The sequence below is a fragment of the Carettochelys insculpta genome, chromosome 1, assembly GCF_033958435.1.
Source record: "Carettochelys insculpta isolate YL-2023 chromosome 1, ASM3395843v1, whole genome shotgun sequence".
Classification (NCBI taxonomy): domain Eukaryota; kingdom Metazoa; phylum Chordata; order Testudines; family Carettochelyidae; genus Carettochelys; species Carettochelys insculpta.
The window spans coordinates 279,207,859-279,228,362 of record NC_134137.1 but is presented as its reverse complement, the minus strand read 5'-3'; the positions used below and the strand labels follow the sequence as shown (position 1 = coordinate 279,228,362).

General features: G+C 48.2%; 1 protein-coding gene across 3 annotated transcripts; it reads left to right on the top strand.

The window, feature by feature from the left end:
• Positions 1 to 1,372: 1,372 nt before the first annotated feature.
• FOXRED2 (FAD dependent oxidoreductase domain containing 2) lies at positions 1,373 to 14,460 on the top strand. 3 transcript variants are annotated; one of them, XM_075008452.1, is made up of 10 exons: positions 1,373 to 2,584; positions 3,167 to 3,724; positions 3,982 to 4,041; positions 4,806 to 5,057; positions 5,943 to 6,212; positions 6,857 to 7,023; positions 7,753 to 7,918; positions 8,454 to 8,695; positions 9,910 to 10,080; positions 10,810 to 14,460. In XM_075008452.1, the coding sequence occupies exons 2-10, from the start codon at positions 3,189 to 3,191 to the stop codon at positions 11,070 to 11,072; spliced, it is 2,127 nt and encodes a 708-aa protein (XP_074864553.1). In that variant the 5' UTR covers positions 1,373 to 2,584; positions 3,167 to 3,188; the 3' UTR covers positions 11,073 to 14,460. The 3 variants fall into 3 exon arrangements, with proteins under 3 accessions (XP_074864553.1, XP_074864570.1, XP_074864562.1); XM_075008469.1 differs by lacking the exon at positions 3,982 to 4,041; XM_075008461.1 differs by lacking the exon at positions 1,373 to 2,584 and having other exon boundaries at positions 2,867 to 3,724.
• Positions 14,461 to 20,504: the final 6,044 nt, after the last annotated feature.

Below are 20,504 nucleotides of genomic sequence, written 5' to 3'. Positions count from 1 at the left end.
CTATATGCACAGGGTCTGCAACCGGTTGTCAGCTCTGTGGATCTCGTGCTGTGCAAGCTGTGTGTGTCTGGGAGGGGCCCTTTAAGGGAGTGGCTTGGGGCTTTGCTGGCCCCTTATTTCGACAGGGAGCGCTTGTGTGTGTGGATGCTACACATTTCCTTCCAGGACAGCTCCTTTTGATGTTCTCCGTTGCTACTTCAATGTTGAACGTCGATGGCACCAGCCCTGGAGGATGTGTAGACGATACGCATCGAAGAAGCCTATTTCGATATTCTTACATCGAAATAGGCTACTTTGGCGTAGTGTGCTAGTGTAGACGTAGCCCTTATGTCTTATCTGTTGCAGGGAAAATAATGTTAATCTTCAGCTTGTAAGTGTAGAAAAAGGAAATTTAATTCCAGGCTCCTATCTATAGGTTGCTATTGCCCTCCCTGCCAGTGTATTAGGGGAAGGAGGTAGTAAACAATTCCATTTCATTAGCACTTTTGATCCCAAAGTGCTTTTCAATTTAATACATAGCATTAACTTCACCTGTCACAGACAGCTAACTGCTTCTGCTGTTCAATAGTGCCACCTTTTTAAGGCAATGTAACAGTTCTGCTCTGGTCGGCGTGAATTTGCTATGTGAACATACAGAACTTTGCTGTCATTAGTCTCATGCACATGGAATGCTAATCTGCTCTTTTCTCCTTGCATCAGTCTCTTCCAGCAAGAGCTGCTACTTAGCATCCTGCAAACAGATTTCACGCAGGCCTGGAATTCAGCAGCTTTCCAGATGTGTTGGGTTATGACCTCTTCCCATGTTACCCTCTGAGCTCTCTTACTCCTGGAAATAAGAATTTGCCAACTTAGTCTTATTGGTTGGGGGGCAGTGCTATGCAATGGCCTGAACTGTCAGTTGTCCAAAGTAACAAATGCCTTACTCTCCATAACATAGAATTGTTTACAAGTCAGCAAAGTTGGACACAAATAGATTGGTACAACCTGGATCGTTTACATTGAAAGATCTGTGATAAAAGATCAGTTTGGGATAATTTGACAAAGTGCAAAGTAGAAATTAGAAGAAGCCTGTATAATCACTAAAATGCATTTTGATTTGGTAACGTTAAAGGAAGGCAATTTTAGCCCTGTGACTAAGCAACCAAAAAGCCAAACGCACCATTCCTGATGATACTGTGTGCTGTGCCTGTGGTGCTGCAGCAGTAAGATTGAAAGTGAAAGCTGGCATCATAGACAAACTACCATAAACACTTTCATATCCAACAGCCCTGGGACCAGGAGATTGCTGGATATTCAAATATACTGAGTAATAGAGAGGCATACTTAGCAGTGCATAACAAAAGAAAAACAAGATATTAAACAAAAATGTATGCAGATTACTTTATTTACCAACAGTAGTATTGTAAACTTATACTGTATTTATTTGTATTTACTTTCACTATGCTCTACTTATGGAAAAAAAGTTTACTTATGGTTAAAATGCCAGGTGTTTGACAGTTCCAGATAATAGAATGTGGGATATGAGAGTTTACTGTACATTCTTTCTGTGCCACAAGTTTCCCCATTTGCATGCTTGTCTTATCGCACAGGAAGGAGGCTCAGACTTCAGCAACAGCTCCAGCCTCTCTCAGCAATTTCCCCTTTTCTCAAATAAGATGCTACTGTGTTTAACACAAGCTCTGTCCACACCAACAATGGCATGTACAGATATAAAGAGCAGTGTGGACAGCAGATCATGGCTTAGGAAAGTACCTGAGCCCCAGAGCATAGACTCTGGAAGGCTCTGTATACACCTATGCTGTGCCTCCCCAGGATACACTGCTCTTTTTCATAGCCTAGGAGTCATTCTCCTGCCCAGTGCATGGTTGCTGCATAGTCCCCCACCGCAGCCTGCTTTTCTCTGCGCAGATAGCTGCAGGAGTCCGCACACCACTGCATCAGCCTGTCAGAATTCTCATCGCAACGCTGTGCAGCAACGGCGAGAGGTGGTGGCAAGAAGACCTTGGGGCCTGTAGTTATGACTCCCAGATTTGCTGTGGACGTGCAGGGAAGGGCCTCGGGGACCCCTTTTTGCCAGCTTTCTCGACCGGACATCATGTACAGCAATAGCGTCCGGTCCGGGAGCGTTGGCAGCCCTAGGGACAGTGCCCATGTGACAAAGTATCAGTGATCCAGGCCGGAGCTCACATGGGCACCCCCTCCTCTCAAGGCGCCGCGCGCATAACTCCCCGCTCTCCAAGCCAGGGTCGGAATTCCCGTGCTTGCCCCTTTAAGGATGCTGATGGGCGGCTTCATCTCCGGCACGTGACACCAGAGTGGGAGCGCGGCTACCAGAGGCAGCGCGACGCCTGCATCACGTGACGTGAAAGATTTGGGGGGGCGCTCCGAGGCTCGCACCTAGCAGAGGCCATCTTATTCCACTCCCGCGCGAGGAATAGCCGCTCTTGCTCCTGCTCTCGGTGGGGTATAGCTTATCCGCCGCTGGAGGACCGCAGACGCCCTGACTCCATGGTCCGACAGCTGCGTTTACCGGGCAGCCGGACAGGACCTCCCCGAATCCGTTCGCTGCGGCCTGACGTCTCAGGTGCGTCAAGACGTTGTATGCCGCGCGTCACCGAACGAACGCTGGTCACGTCCCTTTTCTTATTGGACGGGAGTGGAGAAGGGCAGTGTGAAGTCGCGTCCATTGGCCACGGGGAAAGGGGCGGGCACTTGTCCCTACTGGGGGACCGTAGCTGAGCAGTGGCACCCCGTTTCCCTATTGGCTGGCTCAGGGATGGGGTGACTCGCGCCATTGGCTGGAGGGGGCGGGGGTCACATCCCTTTTCCCCATTGGCTAGAAAGAGCGGGGTAGTGTGTGCGGCAGTGTGTGCAGGGAATGCGTGACACCTTTTTCCCTTGGGGGGCAGTGTAGTTAGGGGGTGGTGGTCCCAGTAATGTGGGAGCCTGCCAAGATGAACCGGCACCCAAGAGAGGAGAGGGTTTAGCATCACAGACTGGGCCAGGAGGGGGCAGAGGTGGACTAGGTGCATCCATAGCAGTGCTTGAATTGCTACACCAAGATGGAGCCATACCGGATCCATCCCAAAGCTGAGTGCTGGAGTGTTTTACCTGTAGTCTTGCTGGGTTCCTGAAAGCTCTTGTGACTGGGTTTTGTTTTGAACAGAGCTGGCCTTGCTGTTACCACGATGGCCCTACCTATTGCTCAGCGTGCATGGGGCCTGCTCCTAATCTTTGCCTTCTGCGTGGGCTCTTCCTGCACTGACAGCACGTCCACGCTTCCGTACCACAACTATTGCATCATTGGTGCCGGCCCCTCAGGCTTACAGATGGCCTATTTCCTCCAACGTGCACGTCGTGACTATGTGGTCTTTGAGCGTAGTCATGCACCTGGCAGCTTCTTTGCTCTTTATCCACGCCATCGCAAGCTCATCAGCATCAACAAACGACACACTGGCAAGTCCAACAGTGAGTTCAATCTTCGTCATGACTGGAATTCCCTTCTCAGCCATGACAATCGATTGCTCTTCCGACACTACTCTCGTGACTTCTTCCCTGATGCTGACACCATGGTGCGTTACCTTGAAGATTTTGCTTCCATGTTGGAGCTCCGGGTTCAATACAACACTACCATTATTCATGTGAGACTGGAGAAGGACTCACAGACCTGGAATGGTCATTACTTCATTCTCACAGACTATAACAGCCAGAACTACAGATGCAGGTAACTAGCAAAATGGGCCTGGCCATCTGTGCAACTTTTTATGAGCTTGGAATATAGCAACCTGTTGGGTTATAGGTGATATGACATAATTCTTGGGAAAGTGAGCATCATCATCTTGCAGAAATATGCAGTGCTGTCAGGGGTGTGATTTCTATTTTCATGGTAAAGTTGTTTCTGTAAACAACCATTTTGGCATTAAACCATGAAATTTTTAAATCTGAGATGGTTGTATTGTAAGCTCTGTGACATTTTTCCAGATGCTGTTTTGGAGCCCAGAGCTGGACTAGCAACTCACCACTGAGGTGCATTGTCTGGAGGTTGGTTGTGGGACAGAACTGGAGTAATAGGGTGCTACATATTAAGGAGAGGCTGTTGGGGAGTTGTTTGGACAGCTCAGAAGTGGAATAGTGAAATAGACAGTGCTGCTGGTTGGGATTACCTAATATCCCTTTCCACTTCCTAGATGTTGCCATAAAATTAATTAACAGGTGGAACAGCAGGTCTGTGAGATGATTGTTTATTTTATTATCTAGTTTATTTTTAACTGAGGTTTTTTTCTGCCCCATAGAGAACTGACAGGGTGCATACCATTATCATGTATTAAAAGGCAACACATTTAAAATGGGTACAAGGCAATGCCTTTTCATGCACCATATAATTAATCTGTGAAACTCCCAGCATTGGGGGGTTTAAATACAAACCGCTTAGGGAGACTTGGAAAAAAGGTCAGGCATTTATTTATATATATATATATATATATATATATATATATATATATATATATATATATATAAAATTTGCAATGGTCTTACTGGGCTAAAATTATAAGATTTATTGACCATCGTGGTATGAAGAATAAGCTGATCATTAACTGAACTTGGGAAGATGCTTCCACCCAGGCCATGTAGTACTGAGCAATGAACATGCTTTGAACAGCTTGTTCAGTGTGGGAGGCTGCAGAACATTAAACAGTAATAGGTAGCAATAGTATAATTTTGTACCATAGGAGATTGGAAGGCAGATGAAGTCTTATGTTGCAGTTCCTGTGTTCTCTACTGTTGACAATGCTTTCTCTTTGCAGCCTGTTGTTGGTAGCCACCGGGACATGGGTTCCCAATGAGGTAAACTTCCCTGGCTCAGAATATGTTGAAGGCTATGAATCTGTGTCCATCAACCCAGACGACTTTGCTGGCCAGACTATATTGATCTTGGGCCGGGGGAACTCGGCCTTTGAGACAGCAGAGAATATTCTGGGTGTCACCAATTTCATACACATGGTGAGCCGCTCCCGCGTTCGCCTCTCTTGGGCTACCCACTATGTTGGCGATTTAAGGTATGAGGCTGCTCTCTTTCCTGGCTGTAAGGTGAATTGCATATTAACAAAGTGAAATTGCCATCAGCTGATGCGACTGGCCAGAGTTGTGCAGCAGACTCAGTGGCTTGGGGCATTAATAATGAGCTATGGGTCTTTCACTTTTAGGCCAATGATTTAATTCAGCCCAGATCTGTAGTTACTAAAAGTGGCCCTGTATAGTGGCTTTTGTGAAATGAGTTGGTACAGGGAGTCATCATCAGTTCTTAATGGAAACAGTCATAAAAACTATCATCATTCCAGTCCCTAATTGCCACTTTGCTTGCTGTATCAGAAGGGAGGCCCAGAACTGACTGGACCATAGAAGGATAGTCCACTGGTTAAAAGATTACATTTGGTGCTGGTAAGACATGCCAGGTTGACAGTGCTTGAAGCAGGTGTCTTTCTATGTGCCACTCAAGCAGAGACAACACAGACAGTGGCAGTGCAGGCTTCCTCCATACTGCCTCACCTACACATCTCACAGTAATAGAAGGAAAACTACGTTTCTATTCTCTGGTCCCCCATTCCCACAGGATCTGAGTGTTTCATGGTCATCAACGTGTTCATCTTCCCAACAGCCCATGAAATAGGGCAGTACTATTATCCCCATTTTGCAGGTGGGGAAGTGAGGCACAGAAAGACTAAATAACTTGCCCTAGGTCACACAGGACATCTGGGGCAGAGCGAGGAATTGTACCTGGGTCTCCTGCGCTAAATTCCCCCAGCCACAAAAGGCAGTGATTGCGGGATAGCTGTAGTGTGCTTCAGGACAGAATCGTAGGATGTGTAATAAACTTGTCATGTTTCCAGTAGCAGGTTTTGAAACCCAGATCCCTCCTTTTTCTTATTGTCCCTCTTCCTCAGAGCCATTAACAATGGCCTCCTAGATACATACCAGCTGAAGTCTTTGGATGGGCTCCTGGAGGGTGACTTGGAAGATCTGGCTATTGTCAAAGATAAGAAAGGGAAGCTGCACATCACTCTCAAATTCTATCTTCAGAACAGCAACAGCAGTGCCAGTGCAGAATCCATCACTCTCCCACAGGATGAGCTGGACAATTTTGCCACCCGGGCACCCTATGACCGTGTCATCCGCTGCTTGGGTTGGAAATTTGACTTCTCCATATACAACAGGTGAGAATGAACCAGGCCCTGGGAGGAGGCAGGAACAGATAAAGCGGGATTCTATATGTGGGCATATGAGAAAGTATGTACCATTGTCCTCTAACAGATGGGCTGTCACACCTGAGTGAAGGAAGTTGTTTGAACTTACAGACCTGATTCATTGGTTCCATGGAAGCAGGTGTATGTCTCTGGAGTTGAAGTCCCTGAGTCCCTGATGTTACATGGGTATATTCAGCTGGTGATGCATCATTGATATACAGAAAAAGATTTATATAACAATGCTTTTTTTTCTCTTTTTCACCCCCCAATACATTCTCTTCCTTGGTTTGTTTCATAATACAGGTAGAAAAAACTGGTATCAGTAATTCTGGTTTCCTCTTAAATGAGTGGTTACTCTCTCAAGTGGCTCAGGGCCAAACATGTCCCCATCCAAAATCACCTTAAAATGGATATGCTTGATTTCTAATAAAATTCCCTCTGCATGCTCCTAGCTGGAGAAAGGAATGAATGGTTCTGATGGTAGTAGGGAGCAGGAAGCAAGATCTTTCAAAATGACCACATAACACAATGTATTCACATGGGTGACTCGCTCAACCACCCACCCTCAAATTTCCCCTTCTTGGCTGGCTTAATCTGCTCTTTTGCGCACCTAGATCTCTTAGACTGATGCCAGGGAAAGGGACTAAGAAGAAGTATCCTCTGATCAAACCCAGTTATGAATCTAGAGGCACCCGGGGGCTCTTTGTTCTGGGCACTGCTAGCCACTCTGTTGACTTCAGGAAATCTGCTGGGGGCTTTATCCATGGATTCCGATATACAAGTGAGTATGGGATGTACAGAACGGGCACAAGTTGGGAAAGAAGGGCTGAGGTGGGAAGGAACAGTTCACAGGTTAGTAGTGGACTGATGAAGGGCAAATGGTAGCAGATCACTTTCTATGCTTATTGTGAAAATGTGATATGTCCAGTTTGTGGTTGTATCACAAGATACAGGGTGTAGAACAGGCTGTGGAACAGATTTTGGCCCATATCTATTGTATTCAGTTATGTATGTCTGTCTGTCCGTCTGTTTTTTTGTCATTGTGCGTTTTGTCTTTCTATCTCCAGCCTTCTTTCTCTTATTTATATGACACAGCATGCAAGTTCTTGCCATTAGGTTTCTTGTCTTGTGAGTCATTGTGGGTGAGAGGTTGGCTTTGTGGAGCAAAACATTGCCAGGTTTTGGACAGAGGACTTAATATTTTTTGCACATTCTTATACTTGAGAGAGACTGTCACCCTGGTGAAATGATTCATTGAGGGAGCTCCTCTGTTTTACAACACACAGGGTCACCCCAGCTTTCTGAGTGCTGCCTGTTCAGTGTCAGTAACCCTGGGGAGAACTCTTAGTGCTCATTGGCTGAAGCGGAGATCATATGACTTGCTATAGTCTAGTATCTATCTTTTCTCTCCAGATGCTGTTTGTATGTGTCCTTGTTGTGTAACTTATATCTTAAAAGGTTTGAGCTGTACTTTAAAATGAACCTTTTCTTTCTTGACGTGCTGTCTTAGCTCGTGCTGTCCATCGCATGTTGGAACATCGTCATCATGGAATCCCCTGGCCATCATCCATTTACCCTATTACACAGCTGACAAACGCCATCATCAAACGGGTGAATGAGGCATCTGGACTCTACCAGATGTTCAGTGTCCTGGGTGACATCATTCTGCTGAGAGAGTGAGTGAGTGAGTAAATATTCCCTGCACTCTGCTCCATCAATAGGTTCCTTCTCTTTAGGGTCTGAAACAAACCAAAACTTCCTGCTTCAGTCAAAATTGTGTTCCTGGATTCCCCTTTGAATGTCCCTGGTGAAAAGCATTTAATGGGAGATGTTATCTCTGTTTTGGATGGTGAGAAGCATGGCTTACATTCTCCCCAAATATATCCCAGAGCAAGGCTTGGGACTCCAGCAGAATTGCACTGGGGCTCTGCCCCAGATGGGTCCAGCTGAATTTAAACCCCACGGAGAAAGGTCCCTTGGTCTGAAAATAATGGAGACTTGTAATATCTTATTGAGCTTTATAAATCCCTCAACCCTTAGGTCTGGTCCATAGCAGAGGAATAATGACTGAAAGTCATTGCCATCTGATAACTGTTCACTGGCCTCAATCTATGAGGATATATTGGGTGCTGTGTACATGCCTTGCTCCCTTATTGGCTGATGAGCTCTTTCTATGAGGAGAAATCTAACTAATGTGATTGTGGCTCCTAGAAATGCCACAACTTTTGAATACCTGGAGGAATATCCAGTTGGGATTCTGGCAGAGCTGGAATTGCACACAGGGAGAAAGACCCATAATGGGCTCTTTGTAATCATCATGGAGTATGGGAAGAACTTCTCTGGGGCTGACAAGGATGTCTTCTACTACAATCGAGCAGTGGGAGAGGCACAGCATGCCTGGCAGTCTAACTTCCTGCACCCTGTAATTTATTACTACAAACAACTCCCCACAGGTAAGATACTACGATCCCTCCTCACCTTCTACCTTGATTATCCCGTATGTACAAGATGGGATATGTTAGGAATGGGTCAGGATAAGAGGGAATTTTGGTACCACAGTGGAGCCTGGTCTATGACTAGGGCCCTCTAGATCAGACTAATGGTAAGAATACAAAATAAAAAACTGGAAGAGGGAAGAGAAGTTCCTTTGGAACTCATGAGTGCTGCTTTTCAGTCATCCAAAAGACATCGTTGATGTGGTGTTGGATATGGCAACTTCCTGCAATATCTTTGGGAGACTAGAGTGTATTAAGTGCTTTATATGTCATTTTGAGTCAAGGACTGCAAACACTCCATAAGAAGGTGTGATACGGAAGGGTGCCCTCAGTTCCTCCAGTGGAAGATGATTTAAGGAAATCACTCAGATTATAACACCTCCCGAGAAGTACCACTTCCTGGGAAGGCTCAAACATTCTGGTTCAGTGCTTCAGACAAATAAAGTACTTTTGGATAAAGAGTCCAAACTTAAACTGATTCAGAGCCTTCATTCTGGTTCCTTATCTAAAGACCAATATAAACTGGGAACCACAGGAAAAACCCAGTTGTGGGTTTAAGGAACTGACATCTACCAGAGTCCATTATTGGAGTTGATGGGAAGGTGACCTCTGGTACGCTCCGAACCATGCGTGTAGGTGCTTTTATTCTCTGTTTATCTGCTTTCTTTGTAATGCTTTTACTTTAGGAATAAATGTGCTTACTTGGAAGGCACCGTGTAGTGACTTACAACTCGTAGCAATACATTGGTAATAGTCCTCAGGGAGAAATTAAAGTGCAGGTCCTAAGTTTTTAGGCAGACTGGCTTGGTGAGAATATTGCAGTGGAGATCAAGTTCCTTTGCAGCCTTAAAACTCCAGTCAGAACTGAGTGACCTTGCCCTGGGAGTGTGGCAGCTGGGAGCCAGACATCTGTAAGAGGGAACCACAGAGAGGGAAATGTGTGTTTACCCTGAAACTATGACAAGTGTGCTGAGGAAGTGTTTGTAACCTCAAGCTTGGGAGCAAACAAGGGGTTTTTGAGAACATTTCTATTGTCCAAAATAATCTAGTGTCTTATGGAACTGATAGACATAGTTTCTCTTTGTCTGGTGCCATGTGACTCCTGAGTTGTGATTCTGGAAGAAGAGGACAAAAGCACATTAATATGTTTATATGATCTGTTCTGTCAATAGAGCGTGAGATGAGGCTCTGTCCTCCAGATTGGCCTCTCCCCCGCCCAGACGCCATCCATCACATTGTGGAGGATTTCCTGACAGACTGGACTGCCCCAAATGCCCATATCCTCCCACTTCGACGCTTCCTGGAGAACTGCCTGGACACTGATCTGCGTGGCTTCTTTGCAGGTAACCTGAACGCTAGCTGGCGGTGGAAGATGGGAGACGTAGCTGAGTGAGAGAGGACTGTTATCAGGCCAACAGTTCAGTTAACATGAAAGATCCCTCTGGCTACTGAGCAGCTGGCAAATCTTACTACTAGTCCTCCTCTCTTTGGTACACACTCCAGGAAACAGGAAGACATGTTGGGTCATATCAGGAGCTCACCCATTCAAAAATAGCCTATGATCTTAATATCCCAAAGAGGTGGAGGGAAAGCAGGTCCTGTTGGCTGGGAATGTTTGCTTCGTCTTGATTCAAGAACTCACATGCTGCAGCTTCCCCACACCTCCATCTGAAATGAGCTTTGTGCTGACCAGTATCACAGCTAGCCTGTGAAATGAGAGGTGGAAAGTCTGTGACAAGAAGCCTGGAAAACAAGTCTCTCACCTCCTGAGATGGAGAATGGGTTGGGAAACCTATATTTGAATTTCACAGGACCAGAGAGCATCTCTGAGCTACCAAGTAGAAGAACCAGGTTTTGATCTCCAGTGCAGTTCCTCCCTCTCTGAAATTACAAATTCTGGCAGAGACAGAGCTAATTACTCTGGATTAATCAAGCCAGGATGCTTGTTGGAGAAGTGATGTCACTGTCCCTGACCTTTTTGTCATTTTGTTTCTGACTGCTTGTTGGGAGCCTGAATGATTAAGCATGTGTAGAGCATCTTTACGTAATCACTTTTCTCGTTTTATTTGCAGAGTCCTGTTTCCTGTTTGCTCTGACTCGCCAGAAGCTGCCCCCTTTTTGTCAGCAGGGATACATGCAAATGCAAGGGCTGGTGGGTAATGAAAAACTTAGGCGCCATGCAATAGAAGCTGGCCTGCTAGAGGACTATAGGGTTAAGCACTCTACAGATGAACTACTTGGTGGTGAGAGGAATTCATTTGACCAGTTACTGAAGGATCATGTGACACCTGATAGTCCCTTACATCATCTTGTGAACACCAAGGATGAACTTTAACCTTTCTCAGTTCATATTGAAACTCATGGGGACTTTAGTGACAATATTGTAAAACACATCTGCAACAGGATTCCAACCTCCTTCATGTGCCACTGGCTCTGTGCCCATCCCTCCTGTTGTCCTAGTATTGCCAAAGACTTGCTCAGATCTGTTGTGACTGATGTTGTGAAGGCTAACCTATAAAACGGTTCAAAAAAGAACTAGATAAACTGATGGAGGATAGGTCCCTCAATGGCTATTAGCCAAGATAGGTAGTCCTCTCTCTCTCTCTTTGCCAGGAGCTGGACGTGAGTTACAGGAATGGATCACTTGATGAGCATCTGTTCTGTTCATTCACTTTGGGGCAGCTGGCCCTGGCCATGGTCAAGAGATAGAATACTGGGCTAGATGGACCTTTGGTCTGAGGCACTGTGGCTGTTCTTATGGGACCAATGTGCTCTGGAGGTTAAAAGAGAAGCTGAGATTCAATGAGGAAGAGGCTTCCCGTTTTCCCTGCAGAGCCCACAGTGCCTGAAGACAGTGTTGCATTTATCCTATGAACCAATGTCTGGGGCAACATCTGGGGATCACAGGTATGGAAAGAGAAAGAAAGAAGAGATGCAATTATTTTTGGGTCGCATGGCTTGAGGGCAAGTTGCAAAGTCATCATTGAATGCTGTGTCCAGCACACTTTTGTGTATACTTGAAGATTTGTATGTTCACTGAATTCAGAAGCAGTACCTTCAGAAGCAAATTTTTTTCTGCACTTTGGTGAAGGTAGTGAGGTGCCTACCAGTACGTTTAGTGTTAGTGCAGTGCAATATAATGTCACTGCCTGGGTGGGGTCCCTTACGAATGGTGAGCAGCTAACCTAGGAAGCCTATACCTGGTATGAGCTGTCACTAGATGGGTCCTGTTACCCCTTCCGTTACGTCAGTGGGTGGAGTTGGTATTCTGTGCCTGCTACTCCTATTTGGAAGAGAGTCCCTGTATTTTAGCAAAATATCTGTCCTGATTGCACTAAATCCTTCCTAAAAGCTTCCAGTGCATTACACTCTAATTAAATGTGTAGTCCTAGTTTTCTTCCTAGCTGTTCCTGTTTATAGCTTTCAGATGTTGTATGGTGACTTGTCTTAACTGTATTGATATGCACAGATGTCTGTCATTTCCTGGGAGCCACTAATCGGGACACTGGAAATGCAAAATGGAAGGAGTTTAAACTCAATCCTCCTGTATCGCATGATTTCTGTGAGGTAGAGGAGGGGGCAGATAGCAACATGCTCTACCTATATCCATAAGAGTACCTTGCATTTGTGCTTCCCAGCAAGATGGATGGAAGAAAGGGGGTGGACCTCAATAATCCCTCCCCATCAGCTGAGTCATCAGTTGCCTTTCCCAGGGACCTCTTAAACTCTCTTGCTGTCTTTATAAATATCCTGTTCCAATAGCTTTCTGCTCCTGGAGTATTGGGGAGAAGTTGAAATGAGTGAGATACCAGAAGGTGTGTTACTCTTAACTGGGAACACTGGTGAAAATGCTGCTGCTTCTATCAAAGGAGGCTTTTAGTAGCTGCTATCAGTTGATCGGGAGAAATAGGGTTGGCTTCTCAGCTGGTGTAAATTGGTATTGCTCTGGTCTCTTTAATGGAACTACAGCCATTTGCACCAGATGTGAATCTGGCCCAGAGGAAAGTCATTGAAAAAGTCTGTGTTCACTAAGCAACCCTCACAGCTCACAGGAGCTTCCTACTTATGGTCTGTCCAAAGAAGGTGGCATGAGGAGTGCTAATGACGACATTGACTGACCTGTCTGACATAAAGGCTCAATTTTGTTGCCTATGAAATACTAAACCCAAGAACAAATCAAATGTACATACACGTATGCATGGCATTCATACACAAAGCACTCTCTTATTCTCTCTCTTCCACTCTAGTATTCCTATACAAAATCCTAAAACTGTAAAATCCTAATATGTGGGTTTCCCTAAAGTGTCAGTTCTACTCTGAAAAGTGACTGAAAATGGCACCTTCTTCTCTACTAGCATGCTGCTGTTTGTGTGTCAGAATCAGATATGTTAACTTCAGTGTGAGAAGATATTACTTTACCTCTGCTAAGCATGCAGATCCAGCAGCTGAGAGAATGAGCACAATTACATGAGTCAAAATGAATGAATAACATTTAAGTTCCAATTTCATCTTTGATGACACTTGAATCAAGCAATGTCCATTGTCCCTCCTGGGGTTCCAAGCAGCGATGGTAGGTAGGAAAAACATTCTATTTGTAGATAGGTTGGCTCTGGCTGTGACAAAGGAGCAATAAATACAAACTCCCATGGTGTCATTTTTGTGATGACTTTTCATAGTTGAATTGCACTGTAATACTGATGCCCAATTTCATTATATTGAATCTCTGGTTGAAGTAAGTGAATTACTGCCAGTTGTAATTGGTTGTATATGTTTTGTATGGTTATTCTTCCAATGCAATTTAAAAGAAACGTTTACATTGCTCTCATTGTTGGCTTTTTAACACTTTGGGCAGGGGAGACCAGATGTCCCGTTTTTATAAGGCTGGTGCTGATATTCGGGGCTTTGTATTAGGTAAAAAACAAAACAGTAGTCATGTAGCACTTTAAAGACTAACAATTTATTCAGTGATGAGCTTTCATGGGACAGACCCACTTCTTCAGATCTATAGAATTTCCAGTCCAGACCCAAATATATAGCACAGAGGTCTGAGGGAAAAAAAAAAACAATAAAAGCTGACCAATCAAATAGGTGAACTGAAGGAGTGAGGTGAGGGGTGTTCCGGGTCTTGCATGAGATAATTATGATCATCAAAGAAAGGGGAGCAGCCCTTGTAATGTGTAAGGTAATTGCTGTCTTTGTTTGTACCAAGTATTAATGTGTGGAATTTTGAGTATGAACCCCAGTTCACAAATCTCTCTCTGTAATCTGTTTTTAAAGTCTCGTTGTTGTAAGACACATTCTCAGGTGTTTAGCAGAGTGGCCCACTCCACTGAAATGCTCTCTGACCAGCTTATGTGTATTGAGATTCCTGATGTCTGCTCTGTGTCCACTCATTCTTCTTCGAGTGTCCCCGTGGGTGCTCCACATTAGGTGTCGGGCTCGCCCGGCGCCGCAGATCAGATCTTCCAAGCAGTTTCTGCCGGACCGCGCATGCACCAGTGCACGCCACTCCCCCGCGCGCTCCCGGCCACGTGCGCGATCCGGTCCCCGCCAGTTCCTCTTAACCGCCGTCGGCTGCAGACGGAATCCGAACTAGGCTAAGGCCAAGTAGCGTATTCAATGACTTTAACTGTTTTTCTTTAAAGTTTTTCAAGTACTCAGGCTACTGCAAGTTAGCGGGTTGTTATTTTAAAAAAAAAAAAAAAAAAAAAAAACCAAAACAACAAACAAACTACAAGCGGGACAGCTTCAATCCAGTCCCAGTAACAAGCGCCGGAGGCCAGGAGCATCGGGCCGTCAGCCCTCCTGCTGAGGCAGGCCATCGGACGGGGAAAACAGCACAGGGAAGGTGCTAAGTACCCGCTTAACAACTGAAAGACTCACCAACAATGTCCTCTTCAGGATTTAAAAAAATGTGAGTCCTGCCGAGAGGCGATTAAGGAGAGACAGGGAGATGCGGCTTAAAATGCTGCTTTGGATAAGGCCCTCCAGCCAGACGTGCCAGAGCGGCCGCAGCAGGAGGGACCCTCCGGGGCCCATAAAAGGAAAGCTGCCTCCCTCACTCCATCAGCGCAAAAACGGAGGAAAGTCTCCCCAACCCGATCCCTGCCGGCAGCAACAGCGAGCGGGACGGGAGGAGCAAGCAGCCCCCAGCCGCAGCAACAGCTGATCGGCGGCGGCACGGAGAGCCACGTGGAAGCGGCTCAGCCTCCGATAATCAGCCAGCCGCCCGGCACCGCAGGCAGGGCGGCGGCTTAAAACTGCTTTTCATAAGGCCCTCCAGCCAGAGGTGCCGGAGCGGCCGCAGCAGGAGGGACCCTCCAGGGCCCATAAAAGGAAAGCTGCCTCCCTCACCCCATCAGCGCAAAAACAGAGGAAAGTCTCCCCAGCCCGATCCCTGCCGGCAACAATAGCGAGCGGGATGGGAGGAGCGAGCAGCCCCCAGCCGCAGCAACAGCTGATCGGCGGCGGCACGGAGAGCCACGTGGAAGCGGCTCAGCCTCCGATAATCAGCCAGCCGCCCCGCACCGCAGGCAGGGCGGCGGCTAAACAAGCGCCAGTACCGGCGGCACCGCAGGCAGTGGCACCGACCCCCGGGGAACCAGCGGTGCAGAGCGCGCAGGCACGCAGCCTGCAGGCACCGGAGGACACTGCACCTGCGGCACCGCCCTCGAGCGTGCTGAGCTCGGTGCGGACGGGGCCGGGATCCCCTGTATGTCAGGGGGCGGAGTTACCTCCTCAAGGGAGGGGGAAGGCTGCACACAAGAGGAGGCATTGCAGCCCCTCTCCGGACAGGGCTGTGGAGTTGCTTTCTCACAGCCCTCCGCTTATGTTGCAGACTCCAACCAGAAGGCAGGGGTCCCCCCTAGCCTACCCGGAGCCCCCTTCTCCATTTTTTGCAACCAGCCTCACCCTGGCTGGGACCACCTTCACCCTTCCTGGGGTTTGAACCGCTGGACTATTATGCAAAATCGCTCTCTCCAGCCCTCCCCCAGACGCAGAGGGTATGCACCTTCCCAAGAACAGTGCCTATACTGCCATGGTCGCCCCTACCACGCGGGGCATAGACACCATCGGCTATCTACTAGGGAAAGATCCCCACAAACGATCTCGTACCCCCGAGGGCAATTGCAACTGGGGACAGAGACTCAAGCATCTCAGGGGGGACTGGTTATGGAACCCCGAGATTTTCCCTCGCAAACCTCTAGTGAGAGGGTGTACCATCACCAGCAGGAACCGGAAGGGTCCAGAGAGACGTACCCCAGCGGTTCCTCGCTCTCCTCCCTGGATGAGGCTACGGCCCCGGGGGACGTCCATCCTCCGGACGATCTCAAACAGTTCCAAGAGCTGTTTTACGAGGGTGGCCTTCACGCAAGGCATCCAGACAGCTAAGGTGCAAGAGAAACACAATAAGCTCCTCAAAAATCTGAGACCTCCGGCCTCCTCCAAAATAGCAATACCGCTTGATGACGCAATCTTGGAGTCTGCCACTATGATATGGCAGACTCCTGCGACTATTCCGCCTGTCCACAAGAGAGCGGAGAAAAAAAAAAACAAAAAAAACTTCGTGCCGACAAAGGGCACGGAGTTCCTGTTCAGCCACCCACAACCAAATTCCTTGGTGGTGGAGTCGTCGCAATGTGGGGGAACAGACAAACATGCCAAAAAGCTAGAGCTGTTGGGCAGAAAGGTCTACTCCTCCACTCTACTGTTGCCAATGGCAAATTACGCAGCGCATCTAGCGAACCGTAATTTCGATAATCACATTAGGTTAACCTCCCTCATGGACTCGCTTCCAGAGGGCAAGAAACCAGTGCTCAAGGCCATCATGCAAGAAGGCTACGCGGCCTCGAGGACGGGAGTTCAGATCGCCCTGGATGTTGCGCACTCAGCAACAGCGTCCCCAGTACCACAGGGGTTACGAGCAAGGGCGACATCAACAGCACCAGCAGTACAGAACTCCCAGGCGTCGTTCCCAACACAGCCGTGCGTCCTCGGGGCAGGGCCAAAGGCCACAAGTTTGACACACAGATCCAGGGCTGCGCCATCACTACCATCGCAAGGTCATCCGAAGCGGTTATTCCACCATCGCCTCCGACCATTCTATAACCAGTGGCAAAGGATCACCACAGACAAATGGGTGCTGGAGATCATAGCCACGGGGTACGCCATCCCCTTCCAGTCGCTCCCACCGCCATGACCTCCACCCAGGCCCCACCTCCAGGAGGCCTCCCACGTAGCGAGGCTCAAGCAGGAGGTAGACCATCTCATGCTCATAGGAGCAGTGGAAAGAGTGCCGGAGCAACTGCAAGGGAGAGGGTTCTACTCGAGGTATTTCCGCACGGGGAAAAAGACAGGAGGCGGGAGGTCCATCTTAGATTTTCGAGGCCTCAACCGGTACCTGCGCAAGCAACGCTTTCGGATGATCACAATCGCCTCCATCCTTACGGCACTAGACGATGGAGATTGGTTCGCAGCCCTCGACTTATAAGACGCGTATTTTCACATAACTATTCATCCGGCTCACCTATGATTCCTCTGGTTTTTCATGGTAAGCAAAGAACATTTTCAATACAAGGTCCTACCGTTTGGCCTCTCCTCGGCCCCCAGAGTCTTCACCAAGACCTTGGCAGTGGTGTCAGCCTACCTGCACAGACGGGGTATTTATATTCCAGTATCCGGATGACTGCCTACTCAAAGGGGCCTCGAAGGACGAGGTACTACGCATGATATGCGTCACAGCAGGCACGTTCTCTTCGCTCGGCCTGGTTATCAATCTTACAAAATCACAGATAGACCCCACGCAGGACATAGAGTTCGTAGGGGCACGCATAAATTCTATTACAGCAAGGGCGTATCTACCAGAGACTCGCTTTCGGGCCGTCGGCTCCCTCGTGCAAGTCTTCACCTTCAGCCCTACGGTGCTGGTTCTGATGTGCTTACAGCTGCGGAGCCACATGGCAGCAGCGACGTTCGTAGAACAGAACGCCAGGTTACACATGCGCAGCATGCAGCACTGGCTGGCGAGCGTATACAACCCGGCAGCACACACTGTTCACAGGGTGGCGTCGCCCACAACAGAGGTGCGCAAATCCCTGCAATGGTGGGTAAACCCCAAGAACCTGCTAACAGGGGTACCCTTCCACCAACCACACATATTGTTTTTTCTTACTACAGATGCCTCCCTCATAGGGTGGGGAGCACACATGGGCGAAGAGGTGACGCAAGGGCTGTGGTCCTCCACGGAGCAGTCACTGCACACAAATATACTGGAGCTCAGAGCAGTGTTCAACGCCTGCAGACACTTTCGAGACCATATAAAAGGCAAAGTAGTCGGGATCAGTATAGACAATACCTCCACCATGTTTTATATAAATCGGCAAGGAGGAGCTCGGTCCCGTGCCTTATGTGCGGAAGCAGTCCAGTCGTGAAACTGCTGCATCGCCAACAATATAACCTTGAAAGCCTCGTACTTCCCAGGCGCTCACAATGTGAAGGCAGACCAGCTGAGCACGCGTTTCGCACTCACGCACGAGTGGCAGATCCGTCCCGATCTGCTGCAACCGATTTTTCATGCATGGGGTTTTTCCCCAGATAGACCTGTTTGCTACTTAGCACAACAAGAAGTGCCCGCGATTCTGCTCCAGGGCAGGACTGGGACGGGGGTCCCTGAGGGACGCCTTCGCGATCTCATGGAGGGGCCCCCTGCTTTACGCTTTCCCTCCCACAGTGCTCATCCACAAAGTGTTGCAGAAAGCCAGGAGGGAAGGAGCCTGAATGATCCCGATAGTCCCAACGTGGGATCGACAGCAATGGTTCCCCCTACTCCTGCGCATGTCGGACCGGCCACCGATGCCCCTTCCGGTGGCGCCGGATCTGCTCACGCAAGCCCAGGGGTCTATAGTGCATCCGCACCCCCAAGGCCTGCGACTACAAACGTGGTTAATCCATGGCTCAGCTCCCTAGAGAGCACATGTACGGAGGAAGTGCAGCAAGTCCTAGAAAGTAGCAGGAGGACTTCCACCAGGAAGACCTACAAGCAGAAATGGACTCGCTTTACGGCATGGTGTTCTACCAAACAGCTAGCCCCCCTTTTCGGTGCCTATGGCTGTGATATTAGAGTATTTACTGGACCTCAAGAGAGGAGGACTCTCGCTATCCTCGTTTAAGGTTCACCTTGCCGCCTTTTTGGCATTCAGACACGGAGAGACAGGGCACATGGTGTTCGCCCATCCCATGGTTACCAGGTTCCTTAAAGGGCTGGTAAACCTATACCCCCCTCGGAAACCGCTTCCACTTTCGTGGAACTTGGACCTGGTGCTTAATGCGAAAAGGGGACCACCGTTCGAGCCTTTGGCCACGGTTTCCCTCTGCCTCCTTATGATAAAGACGATCTTTCTTCTCGCAATCACGTCAGCTTGCGGGGTGAGCGAGCTTGCGGCAGTTATGGCAATGCCACCCTGTGCTGTTTTTTCCAAGGAGGCGGTAACCATACGGCTGCATCCAGCCTTTGTTCCTAAAGTTTCTTTCTGAGTTTCATACTAACGAACCTATTGTTTACCCTCGTTTTATCCAAAGCCTCATAACTCTAACAAAGAGGCGCGCCTACACCTCCTGGACGTGAGGAGGCGCTAGCTTTCTATATAGACAGGACCAAGTCCTTCCAGAGAACGGATAGACTCCTAGTCTCTATCGCTCCCAAATCAAAAGGAGAATGTCTCTCTTCGCAGAGAATCTCAAAGCACATCGTATCTTGCATAAAAATGTGCTACAAACTCAAACAGACTCCTTTCCTGGCCATGCCCAGGGCTCATTCCACTAGGGCGGTGGCAGCATCAACAGCCCTTTTTCAAGGGCGTTGCGCTAAAAGACATTTGCAGAGTGGCGACCTGGTCATCCTGTGACACCTTCGCCAAACATTACGCCCTTCACAGGGTATTCCAAGAGGATACCCGTCTCTCGACAGCGGTCCTCTCGGGGACAAGCTGCACATAATCCGATTACCCACCTCCTATCTTGGGTTACTGCTGGGTAGTCACCTAATGTGGAGCACCCACGGGGACACTCGAAGAAGAAAGAAAGGTTACTCACCGTAGTAACGGTGGTTCTTCGAGATGTGTCCCCGTGGGTGCTCCACTACCCGCCCATCCTACCCGCTCCGGATCTCTGTTTAGTGTTTTGCAGGAGCATCTGAGGCGGTTGGTCAAGGAACTGGCGGGGACCGGATCGCGCACGTGGCTGGGAGCGTGCGGGGGAGTGGCGCGCACTGGCGTATGCGCAGTCCGGCAGAAACTGCTTGGAAGATCCGATCTGCGGCGCCGGGCGAGCCCGACACCTAATTTGGAGCACCCACGGGGACACATCTCGAAGAACCACCATTACTAGGGTGAGTAACCTTTCTTTCTTTGGCAAAGTGTTTGCCCAGTTTGTCCAATGTACATTATGTGCCAGCAGTGCCCCTCTATAATGTACATTGGACAAACTGGGCAAACACTTTGCCAAAGAACGAGTGGACACAGAGCAGACATCAGGAATCTCAATACACATAAGCTGGTCAGAGAGCATTTCAGTAGAGTGGGCCACTCTGCTAAACACCTGAGAATGTGTCTTACAACAACGAGACTTTAAAAACAGATTACAGAGAGAGATTTGTGAACGGAGTTCGTACTCGAATTTGACACTAACACTTGGTATGAACAAAGATAGCAATTATCTTACACATTACAAGGGCTGCTTCCCTTCCTTTGATATACATAATTATCTTTAG